This window comes from Aphidius gifuensis, linkage group LG2 (genome assembly GCF_014905175.1).
Source record: "Aphidius gifuensis isolate YNYX2018 linkage group LG2, ASM1490517v1, whole genome shotgun sequence".
Taxonomy (NCBI): Eukaryota; Metazoa; Arthropoda; class Insecta; order Hymenoptera; family Braconidae; genus Aphidius; species Aphidius gifuensis.
This window is the reverse complement of record NC_057789.1, coordinates 4,683,736-4,696,510: the sequence shown is the minus strand read 5'-3', so window position 1 is coordinate 4,696,510 and position 12,775 is coordinate 4,683,736. Positions and strand designations below refer to the sequence as shown.

The following is a 12,775-nucleotide window of genomic DNA, read 5'->3' as shown; positions in this document are numbered from 1 at the left end:
ATTAAGATTTAAATAAATTATTTTTTATTATGCGTAGATTGACCCTTCCTTTTTCTTCCCTCGTCTAAGTATTTATTAATTTTTTTTTTTTAATGTTTGTTTGGGCATGGTCAATGTTAAGGCCAAGGTTATACAATGTCATATCTTTTCACAAAGACAAGAGGTCAATAATCTTTGAATTTGAATTAAACAATGAAAACATATTTTTTCAAGTTGACTTGAAAATTATTTACGTTTTTAAATTTTAAAATTAATAGACACTGTGATTTATCAACATGTCCAATTGATGGAATTTAAAAAAGAAAAATAACTACTTTCTTTTATATATGTATATTTTTTTTTTAAAATTTTTTATATGCATATTTGCTTTCTCTATTTTGCGAATTAAATTAAGAACATTTTTTTTTTTTCTATATGTAAATAAAATATTGGCAATTTAAAAATAATATATTTACTCAATTTTTAGGTACTAATAAACATTATAAAATTTGATTAGTTTAAAGATTTATTTATGAATAATTTTTAACGGTATTTTTTTTTTTACTACACAAAAAGCACGTGTATTTATTTTTTTTGCATATTTAAATTTTATTTTTATATTTAGAATATTATTTTGATATCAAAAGTAGCAACTGTATTTTTCCATGCAGAATTAATTTTCTTGAAAATAACAAAAATAGCATTTTTTTTTTGAATTTTTGTACATCAGTTCATTGTCATGCTGATTGTACATGATTTATTTATTTTTATTTTATATAAATAAAAGAAATTCACTTGTAAAAAAATTTTTTTCATCGAGTCAAAGATTTATTGTTACCTGATTTTTTTTTTAAAAAAAAGGTTGTAGGTCAAGTTCAGATTTTAAAAAAATCAGATAATATTATAAAAATTTATTTAAACATATTTTTTTTTCGGTAACCTTTCAAGATAATATCATTAATTGATCCCAATATTTATTATTATTTATTAATTAATTTTTTCACTAAGTTGTTCAGTGTGTCAAGTGCTAAACAAGTTCCATTTTAACCGATAAATTTTTTTTTTTTTAAGCTTTATATTTACATTTCAATTTTGAAGATTTATATATTAAAATAATTTTTAAATCATCTTAAATAAATACGATAAACGAAAACAACGATCGACACTCGAATGATTCATTGAAAAATTTTCGAAAAAATATTTTTAAATGTCTAGTATTATTTCACAGGATACATCACAACAATAATCTTCAGTTTGACTTTGATCATCTTAGCTTATTTTTTTATTTTCAAAATTGACTTGTCATTCTGATATTATTTACCTCATCAAAATATATAAGTCAATCAATTATTTACAATTCACTCAGTAATACGTCAATAGAGTCTTTAATTTTTTATTAAAATTTCCTTCAATCTTCATTAAATTTTTTTTACATTCAGGTAATAATCATAATGCCCTTTACACTCGACAAACATCACTGTAATTATTACTTTTTTTTTCATTATATTTTTACAATTAATAATTTATTGTACCATGTACCTGAAAACACCTCAATACATTGACGTCAATAACACATGTTGAATAACAATTTTACTCACAAAACAAACAACTATTTAAATAAAAAAAAAAACTATTTTCCCAGAACAATTAATATAAATATTTGTTTACTATAAAACCACAAAAATTTATCATAATGTCGGTCTTTAAAAAAATTCTCATGCTTGTGGTTTTTGACTTACTAGAAGTTTCAATTCAAAGTAATAATAAAATATGTAAAAAAAATATTTTTTTATATATTCAAAGCCATGTAATTATTTATCTTATTTATTAAAATGACATTAAACAATCTGCACTTAAACTTGCTTATTTAATTTTTTTAAATTATTAAATTTTCATCGCAATTAAATTTTTTAATTATTGACACCGGTAAATATGGAATTTAAAATAATGGTCCATGTGGCAATAACCTTTTGTTGCTCACTATAATCGTGAATCATTTTTGAATAAATTAAAAATTTAAATAAAGCTATATATGACGTTATTGTTGAGTAAATAAATTTTTAATTTTGGAATATCCCAGTCAACAATATCAAGAAAAAAATAAGTAAAAAAAAAAATCCGTTGAACTTGAACAGGACAAGATATATCCACTTTGCTATTTTGCAGCATCATCATGAATATAATGTAATCGAGGGAATTCCCCATAGAAACAAACAAACAAATAAACAAATTAATATGACCTTAACGCTTCTGTCTCATGAGTGATTTATTTATTTATTTTTTTTTAATTTTAATTTATCCAAGTGCACCTTACACACATGTATTATCAAGGACAAAAATCAGATTGATATCACGCGACATTAAAAAATTAAAAATGCAATAATTTATTTACATTTATTTTCTGCTCAATTTTATTATTATTATTTTTTTTATCTGTTTTATATTAATTGTGAAGAATTTTGTTGATATAAAAAAAAAAATAAAATATCGAAAAATAAAAAATTAGATAATTTAGATAAAATAAAAATTTTCCAGTTTACTTTGATTTTTAAATTAGTACTTATTTAAAGGTCGAAAAACAAGGTATTAATTAAATTTATTGAGTATGATAAATAAAATATATTCAAGAAAAAAACAATAACAATAAAATAGTAAATATTTTTTTGAATAATAGAATAGTATTTTTGTTTTTAAATTTTTTTTTTATCGGAAATGATGAGTCTGTTTAATGTTGAGGCAGTTGTAAGGAACATTGACAATGAATTCAACAATTTTGATTGTTTTTTGCGGTTAATTGTGATTATTTAACAATTTAATAATACAGCTATGATAAATTCTATATATGTAATAATTGACAGATTTCATAAGTCATTGTCCTTATAAATTTTATACAATTAATGTACGGAAAAATACTATCAATAATTTAGCAATGTCATTGTGACTCTTGGTAAATATAAATTATTAAAAAAAGTATTTAGTCCATATAATATTAATTATATTCAAGGCCCAAATACATCATGGAAATTTTTATCAGTATTATCATTTTTCATGATTATATTATCAATGTAAATATTATCATTTAAAAATAAATATAAACAATCCATTTTTAGATTTAACCAAAAAAATTTAATAATTTTTTTTTAAATATGATTCTTGCGTTTTAATTTAATTTTTTTTTTTCTCTCTCTCAAAGTATATAAAAATTATTCCAGAATTTTTTTTTGGGGTATGCAAAAAAAAAAGTATTATAGTGGTAAATATATTAAAACTCGTTTTGGACCAAGAAGAGTCTGGAAATGAAAAAAAAAAAAAAAAATTTAAATAAATTTTTTTTTTCTCTACGTCAGTTGCTACGTCAGAATTTTTTTAATATGATTTTTTATTTTTTTAATTTTCTCAATCAACGTTGGTAGTAAAAATAATACTGAATAAAAAATTTAACAAAGATAAATAAATTATTTCAAAAGCAATAATACAAATTTGTACTTATAGAAAAAAAAATTAATAATTATTTAGTGTAGTAATATATTTATAGAATAATATCAAGATAATAATTTATTATTATTTCATGGTATAATGCGGTATAATCTTGATATTATCAGGTGAATTCGCGTTTAGTGTCACTCCCCCGAATGAAATACTTCACCACGATGATGTTGTCGTTGTCCGAAGGTCGTCAAGCCGGTTGGCTTTATAAACCGTCGACAATCAACGATGAGCGTCATTCGATACTGTAAACCAACAGTGCTCACATCTACTGATATTAAAAAAAATATAAAATTTAAAAGTTTTAAAAATTAACTAAACAATATTTTTCATTAAAATATTCAGCTATTATTTCAAGTGAAAAGTGCGAAGAAATCATTATTTTTTTTCAAATAAAAAAAAAGAATTTTGTGTTTTTATTTTGTGAAAAACATTTATCTATTTGTTTATTAACAATATAATAATAATTATCAACATGTATACAAATCCTTTCAATCGTAAACACAGTACAATTCGTCAAGTATTGGATCGTATCTTGGATCCAACAAGAAAACCCATTAGAAGATCACCAAGTGTATCAAGCTCTGGAAGTAATAGTTCAAAAAGCAGTAATAATTCATTTGGTACATCAACATCAACATCATCATCATCATCTTCCTCATCATCTCGTAGTAATCATCGTGGTATTTTACAATGGGGAAGAAAATGAAATTGACATGATTAAATGATAATATGGAGCAGTCTATTATTATCTTTGAAAAAAGTAATGTAATCATAAATTTATGATTATTCAAATATTCCATGGCTGATAATATTTTTTATGGTATCAAAAATAATTATAAAAAAATAATGTTTAATAACAGAGTCATTAATTTTGATGATAATGTAACCATGAAAATGTTGATTTATTGGAAAATATTTGTCAATTAATCCTGCGGAATTTCATCATAAATATGATGGGTGGTCTCTCCTTCAATGAGGTGAAATTGAGATGAATATTCACAAGATATTTTTGGTGTCATCTAGGCTCCATGTGAAGAAATAAAAATTATCATATATTAAATATATATTGTGCAAATAAATACTGTGACTTTAGATCAATTAATTATTTATTTTAAAATTGCTAGTCAATATAGTGACAGTATTAGATTTTTAAAAAATCATAACATTTAATAATCATTTTATTTAATCATTATTGTCGAAAAATAAATTATTATTTATTATTAAAAGTATGAAATAAATGAATATTTCAAATGATAAATTTGTTTTTAATAATTTTGTTAACCTATTATCCTTTTTTTCCATAAAAGAAATTATTTTTATTTCAGCTGAAGGAACTTTGATGACATTTTGTCTGGTTTTTTTTTTTGTTTTACATTCATATTTAAATTATGGGAATCATCATGAAATTCATGTTCAACATGTGGTACTCGATGGAGATAATTTCAACAGCTGCTTATATCACCAGAATTAATTTATGATTAAATTTAAAAAATTAATAAATTAATATAAACAACTGAGTGCGATGTCCCAGAGTTAAATAATCATTTGTCATTTCAACAAATTATTTTTTCTACAGGAAAAAAAAATACCAGTCATGATCTTTGAATAGAATTCATATGATTTTCTACTACTAATTCAGTAGTCATTATAAATTATATTGCATAAATAAAATAAATAAGCAAGACTATTTTTAGAATTCTCATGGTTTAAAAATAAACTTGGCATAATTTAATATCCATTGTTCAATTGTTTATTAATTTTTATACTATTAATTGTTGCTAATTTTGTTGTCAACAAGATTATCATCATTTTCTCATCATAAAAAATACGAATAATAATTTTTTTATCTTTAATCAAATATTTAATTAATTATAAACGTAATAACATACTATTTTTAATTTTCATGTTTGTTTTTAATTTCAATCACCTGTGTTTAATAATATATTTTTTTTCTTTTTCTTTATACAAAGCAATAAAAATATTATTTATCAACGTCATTGTTGATACAATTTTTTTAATGAATTAATTGATGTAAATCTTGCAGATTTTATATCTAAAAATAATCAAAATAAAAACACATTTTTTTAAATCTTCAATAATGCTAATTAAAATGTTCTAAAAATATAATTTAATCATGGTTTTATTTTAAATTCTTTAAATTCTAATCTTGGTATTCAATTGGATTTACTATTTTTATCATTATCTTATTATTTTTATTATTTTTTAAATTTTTTACTTTTAATTATTTTACAACAAAAATACATTTTTAAATGATGACCACGACATTTCAAGGTAAGCATGTTTAAAAGCCCTTCAAATTATTAAATTATATCAGTTTCAATAATCAACTTGCCTTGAATTTCATATTGATAAACAAAGTATGATCTTGACCCTTTATAATACAAATATCAAGAAAATTAATTTTCTATCTACGACGTTTTTGTGTTATTTAATTCAACCAATGACACATAATTGCTGATCTACTATTATTTTTTTATGACACTCGACTGTTTTGCTATTATTAATTGTTTTTTTTCGATATAAAAATCAGAAATAATAATTTAATCTCTGATGTTTGACGCATCATCTAACAGCATCATTGTTGATCAAATATAATTCGCAGACGTCAACATATTGTCTTCATTTTATTTATGAATTTTTTTTCAAAGACAGGTGTTGACAATCATTCAATGCATCTCTCCATTTTTGCATTGATAAACAAAAAAATTTTTGTTGATTTTATTTATGTTTTTTTTTCATTTTTCATTAGCGCCAATAAAAAAATTTTTATTAAAAATAATAACAGTAGGAAATGAACGATAAAATGATGACTTGAGTGGGAATAACAAGTGTTAATTTATATTCTTGAAGAGACATTCGTGCGTGTGCTACTTTTGATTACATTGACTTTAAGTTTAAATATATTGTTATCATTTAATTGTGTTTTTGCTGTTATAAAATTGACCGGATGTGGCTAAGTTACCTCTTATATTTTCTATTTTTAAACAACCTAATAATTCATGTCAATAAAGTATTTTATTTTTTATCATCAAGAATTATTTATTTATTTTTGCATATTACTAAATTCTTACATCGTTATTATGACAAATGTAAATTTATTTTTAGGTCATATTTTAAATTTTTAAATTAATCACAAGTATGACCTAATTATAATACACAAGTAGGTTGATAGTAAAATTATTAAAAGGATTTCATTGGCATTTAAAAATGATTAATTATCATTTCAACTAGTTCAGTATATCATCCGTTTAAATGTAGCAAATTTTTTTCCTTATTTAAAAATCATCTTGATGTAGTTAATTTTTTCCTTATTTTATAATTATTATTTATTCAAATTATTGGCAAAAAAAAAAAAATTATATCTATAGATATATTACATTCATAAATTTCGAAAAAACAACTTGAATTAACTTTTTCTCTTCTTCTCGATTAAAAATTAATATTAAAATATGAAAAAAAGGAAAAAAAATCATAAATAGAAATGATCAACAGTACTAAGAAGTTTGGTTTTTCCACATTCCTTATTAATTATAGACAATTAAACAATAAATCATCATAAAAATGTCGGAAATGATGAAAAAAAAAACGAGAATATTATTTTTTTTTTATTTTCCTTTTTACAATTGACGTATTTAATAAATTAATAATTGAACTTTAGAATCTTTATTTTTTAAATCTTGATTCTCATCTCACAATTATTTGAGCATTATATTGAATAGCATGTCGAAATATTAAGTCATTTAAATATTCTTTGTACCAGTAATTTCATTAATTTCATTATGCAAATAAAATTCAATTGTTAGTACAATTAATTGTTTTTTTTTTTCATTATTCATTTAGAATCATTTGTATCTAAATATTTATTAATTTTTTTAATTATCAATTTGTTTTCATAAATTTAAATTATAATATTATTATATAATGAAATTGCAAATGTGTTATAATATGTAGTTTTTTTCTGCAAATATAATATTGATTTTAATATTTAATTAGTCACGTGGAATCACTTTAATTATTATATCAAATCAGGCGTTGATAAACGTGACATGAGGCTACTATTTTTCATACATAATATAATCTAAATTTAACTTGAAAAAAAAAAAAAGTTTATAATAATATTCTAGCTTGGATTTTATTTTAATTTTTATAATTTTTCCTTGAATATGATAACCCAAGATATTAAATATTATTATTGATAAAAAAAAATAAATTATTATTCAATATTATGTATCATACGATTTTTAATTTTTCGTAAATTTCTAGAGATAAAAAAATATAAAATGCATATTAGTTTTAACTTACATCTGATAATTAAATAATTAAAGAATAAGTTTATCTGAAATGGGTTTTATTTTAAAAAATTAATATCACAACAAGGAATACGTTTTAAAAGTATGAAAAAAATTTTAAATTATTATTTTTTTAATGTAAAATTAAATTTTAGTAATTAAAATTTCAAAAGGAATTTAAATTAATAGAAAATTTAAATTCATAATAATTAGTAAACATGATATGATAAACTTGAGAACCTTGTGTTGTCTTTGGTAAATTAGTTCAAATGATAATTATAAATATTTATTATTTTTATTTCCATTGAAATTGGAATGATTAATTAAACTAATTGTTAGTAATATTTATTGTGAAATAAAAAGTCCGATAAATAATTGACACAGTAAAATGTAACACACAAAGTATATACTTATTTTTTAGGTCGATTAAGTCATGATGTCTTCTAGTGACCGAGAAATCCGGCTATTTATCATTTATAAATTTTTTTTTTTTCATTATTTATTTGTCCATTATTTTAATGAAAACATGGCATAAAATAATAAGTTGTTTGTTTGATTATATATTTACATTGAACATGATACCTTGATCTTTGACATTTCGAATGCATAAGCCATTTTTTTTTATTCTTCAAATATTCTCTTCCTCTTTGAAAAATAATTGAAGATTTTTTATGATTATTTTTCTGAATTATTTAAAAACAATTATTCTATCATTATTTGCTCTTCTTCATTTTTAAATTTCTTCTTTTGACCTTTTTTTTTATTTTCGTAAAAGTGGACCAGCAACATTCGAATTCACCCCAAGCATAGTTTGACGTCAATCGTTTCTTTTTTTTTATTCGCAGAAACACTTCTCTTGAATTCAAGTTCATTGAACCATTGTGAGAAGAAAGAAAAAAATTCCTTAAATATATTCTACTGGCTGAAATTTTTTTTTTAATTTTATTTATTTAAATAAGTAATACTTTTACTTGTTTAAATATTTAGAAAAAATTAAATCTTAAAAGCTAGATAATCAATAGTCAATGATACATCATAAAAAATCAATACATGCTATTTTTTTTCCAATGAATAATTTAAAAAGTAATTAAATTTATTTATGATATATAAAATTAATTAATGATCATTTAATGGTGATATTAAATTGATAACATTTAAGCCTTGTCACACGTGTAAAATTGACCATGTGAATTTATAACGATGCTCAATGTAAAATAGATCAATGTAATTATCGAAGGATTTAAAATAAATTAAAGGAAATATATTTGTTATTGTGTAATGACAAGGTGACTTGTGTTACTTGATAAATTGACACGTGAGTAATTGTCATTTTGTAAATTAAAGCTAATCAAAAACTACAAACTTCTTCAAGTTCAAAGCAATTTATAGTTCAATTTGTAGTTCATTTTATATTACAATTAATATATTATTTTAATTTTTTAATTAGATAAAAGCCAATCAAAAATATTTTCTTAATTAATCAATTAATTTTCTTTTTTTTTTTATTATGAAAATAATACTTGGGTGATTGAACAGTGAATAATGCAATGTTATCCTTGATAAAATAATGCAAAAAAATATAATAATAATTATTTATTGATCATTGGAAATTTACAGGTATATATGGTTAATTCAAGGTCAAGTTCATTAGACACTTGATACCCTTGACATGTTACTCCAATACTTTCTCTCGAATATTCTAGAAGAATTAAATTTTTTTTTTTTAGTGCTCCGTAAGACACTTATGTTTTCGCTTTTATGTGACTTTTTGTTATTTCGAGATAAAATGTGAAGTTCTTATTTTCAATTTTGGGGCTTTATTAGATTGAATATTCCCATTTTTTAGGAGGGCCCAATTTTAAATATTGACCGATCAATTCCGGCAATGTTTTAATCGACGACGCTTCATCTGTAGAATCTACGATATTTTTTTCAAATTTTTTGGTCGTTTATTTTTTTTTTTTATTCAACGATATGTAGTGTCACAAATTGTTTTTTTTGCGAAATTTTTTGAACCGCTGAACCGAATTAGTCGATGTTAAAACAAATTTCGGTTTTCTTTTTTTCCCAGAAACAGACATGATATTTTTTTTTAATTTTTGGGCCTCATTAGATTTAATATTCTTATTTTCCGACAGGGCCCAATTCCCTTTAGGGCGCTCTCGGGTCTTTATGTTCATTGCTGCAGGATATAAGGCCCTGCCCAAATATTTGCAAGTATTTGGATTGGTATATCCTGCTGAGCTATTATGAGGCCCAGAATTCTGCAAGGGGAATTCTGGGCCCATATACGTATTGCATGCGGTTTATTTCTTTCGGGTCTTTTATGTTCTGGGCCCTATATTGGCAAAAAATTTAAACTGCTTATTTTTTGGAAGATGAAGCGAACTCGGCAATTGCTAATGGAAATATCCGACATCAAAGACCTGAAAGAAATAAAAACCGCACGACCAGAATGGGTCGCCTGGTGGACCCAAAAATTTTTACAGTCATTTAAACTATCATAGCTTATATATCTGGCTATCGGGATTCTGGGCTCATATACGTACTGCACGTGGTCCTAAAAGGTTGTGACGGGTCACAACTTAACTTTACAAGATTTTATTTATTTCTGTTGAACAGATTGGTGCAAAGATTAACCATCCAAGAGATACAATGAATATTGACCAAATCCTGGAAAAAATAGTAAGTTTTAATTTATCTATATTGTATCAAGATCAAGTGAATATTCGCAAATTAATTAAGTTTTTAGCTAATGTAATTATTTATTGTTTATTATAATTTATAATCAATAATAAAAAGCCAAATTAAAAATTCAATTCATCAGTACATCAGTATTAAATATTAATAAATTAAAAGTTTTCAAAGTAATATATTAATAAATTTATTCCAGCTAATTAATATTTAAATTGAAATAAAGAATAACGTCATTAATGTAGTCAAACTTGTAAATTCTAGCTATAAAAATTACGAAAAAAATAAGACAAATTTATAAAATAAATAATATATTTTTTTTATCTTATAGCCTCTTGCAGATGACTATGAAGATGAACGCAATCTTATAAATATTGGTACTGATCGATTTTCTGTTTTTAGTAGTACTAATGAACATAAAGATGTAGTAAATAATAATTTCGATAAATGCAAAATGAATCGTTTACATAGAGCAATGGAAGTATATTGTTGGTTGGTGCTTGAAAAGGATGGAATATTTGTTAGTGAACGACTCAAAGAAAGTAAGAATATAACGACACTTTAATTTTTTATGATAAAATAAAATAAACTTTATAATATTATATATTTTAAATATACTAATGATGATATTTAATTAATTTTTCAGTATGCACAGATGACCAGAATCATTTCTTTTACTCCTGCTGTAGATCATATAGATTTAAAAAGGATAAAGCTCATTCTGATAATAAATTACATGAAAAAGTAAATGATTTTAAATACCTAATTAATATTTGTGGATCTCGCCTTGAATTTCTGAATGTAAAAGAATATCCTTTTTCGCAAATAATGCCATTTATTACTACTAATTGTCATAATCTCAAAGAACTTTTATTACAATTTAAAGAATTCGAAAATCAAGATTTTGAAAATGTTTTTTATAACATGTGTCATCTTGAAATACTGAGGATTCATTGGCAATGTAAAAATTCAACTCTACCATTGACTTTAGTCAAGTCATTAGAAGAAGTTCGTAGAACCTTGAAAGAGTTATGTCTTTCACGTAATCAAAATGAAAAATATCTCGGCCTACCAGATTCATTGGCTTTGGTAAGTTTAAATTTTTTAAATATTATTATATGACGATAAAAAATTTCATTTATTTTCAGGTATTTCCTCAATTAATCACTTTGAATAAATTAAAATTAATTAATTTTGAACCAAGCCAATCATTAGTCGAGTCAATAGGTGAAATAAAAAATTTGGTACATTTAAGATTCATGTGTTCCTGGCTGAACAATCATTCAGTGTTTGATAAAACAATCAACATGTATCCAATTGGGAATTTGCAACATCTTGAGACCTTGTATATTGATTATGATTGTGGCGTTACAGATGAATTTTTCATTAATCTTTGTAATAATGCTAAAAAATTGAAGCATTTAGATGTAATTGGTAAAAATATAACAGATAATGGTATGATTGCACTTAATAATTTAAAACAATTAGAATCACTGAAATTTAATTTAAATGGATTAGAAAAAAATGACTTTATCACTGATCAATCAGTTCAATGTTTAGCTTATGAAAAATGTGAATACTTGCATTTATCTAATTGCACTTGTATCACCAATAGATCAGTAGTTAAACTATTTGAAAATTTGCCAAATTTAAAAATTTTATATGTTAGAAATACAAAAGTAACTTTTAAAATTGTCACAGAAATTTTAGAATTAACAAAATATCATAAAAAACCAATATTTATTTATGTATCTTTTGAAGATCGTGATGATATTTTCAAATCATTAGCGCTATCAGATGTTTTTTTTAAGTCTAATTTTAATAATGAAAAATAAATCGACATACTGATCTAGATATACTCTGGTAGAATTTTGTGCAGTTTCGTGAGATTGAATCTCGTGACTAGCTATTTGTATATTAGCTAAAAAATGTATACAGTTTCGATAGATAATAACTGGCCAGTGAATATCTATTTTACCTTATAATATATAGTTTTTATAAAAACAAAATCAGATTAATCATAATTTTTTTATACAAATTTTATAATAAAATATAATATGAACAGAAGCAAAAATACTTTGCGTATTGAACAGCATCGAACGTTAAAAGAAATCCGAGATTGGTAGAGTTCCGTCTATAGTTCGGTTAGATTGAATCTTGTAACTAGCTATTAATAAGCTATAAAATGTATACACATATATATAATGCTGATTCGAATCATACAGTTAAAATTTTAACCATAAATTTTCATATCTGAATTCAAAGCCCAAAGATTTAAAATTACTGAAATTTAATAATGATAG

The 12,775-nt window shown here is 22.8% G+C and overlaps 1 protein-coding gene across 1 annotated transcript; it reads left to right on the top strand.

The window, feature by feature from the left end:
• The first annotated feature begins 10,433 nt into the window (after positions 1-10,433).
• LOC122849404 lies at positions 10,434-12,735 on the top strand. Its single transcript, XM_044148100.1, has 4 exons — positions 10,434-10,463; positions 10,804-11,014; positions 11,281-11,561; positions 11,621-12,735. The coding sequence occupies exons 1-4, from the start codon at positions 10,434-10,436 to the stop codon at positions 12,305-12,307; spliced, it is 1,209 nt and encodes a 402-aa protein (XP_044004035.1). The 3' UTR covers positions 12,308-12,735.
• The last annotated feature ends 40 nt before the right edge of the window (positions 12,736-12,775 follow it).

Bases quoted from the DNA above. Each gene is read 5' to 3' on its own strand.
- LOC122849404 (XM_044148100.1), top strand. From the start codon at position 10,434: ATGAATATTGACCAAATCCTGGAAAAAATA. The intron at 10,464-10,803 runs GTAAGTTTTAAT...TTTATCTTATAG, and splicing joins ACCAAATCCTGGAAAAAATA to CCTCTTGCAGATGACTATGA. The intron at 11,015-11,280 runs GTAAGAATATAA...TGAATGTAAAAG, and splicing joins TAGTGAACGACTCAAAGAAA to AATATCCTTTTTCGCAAATA.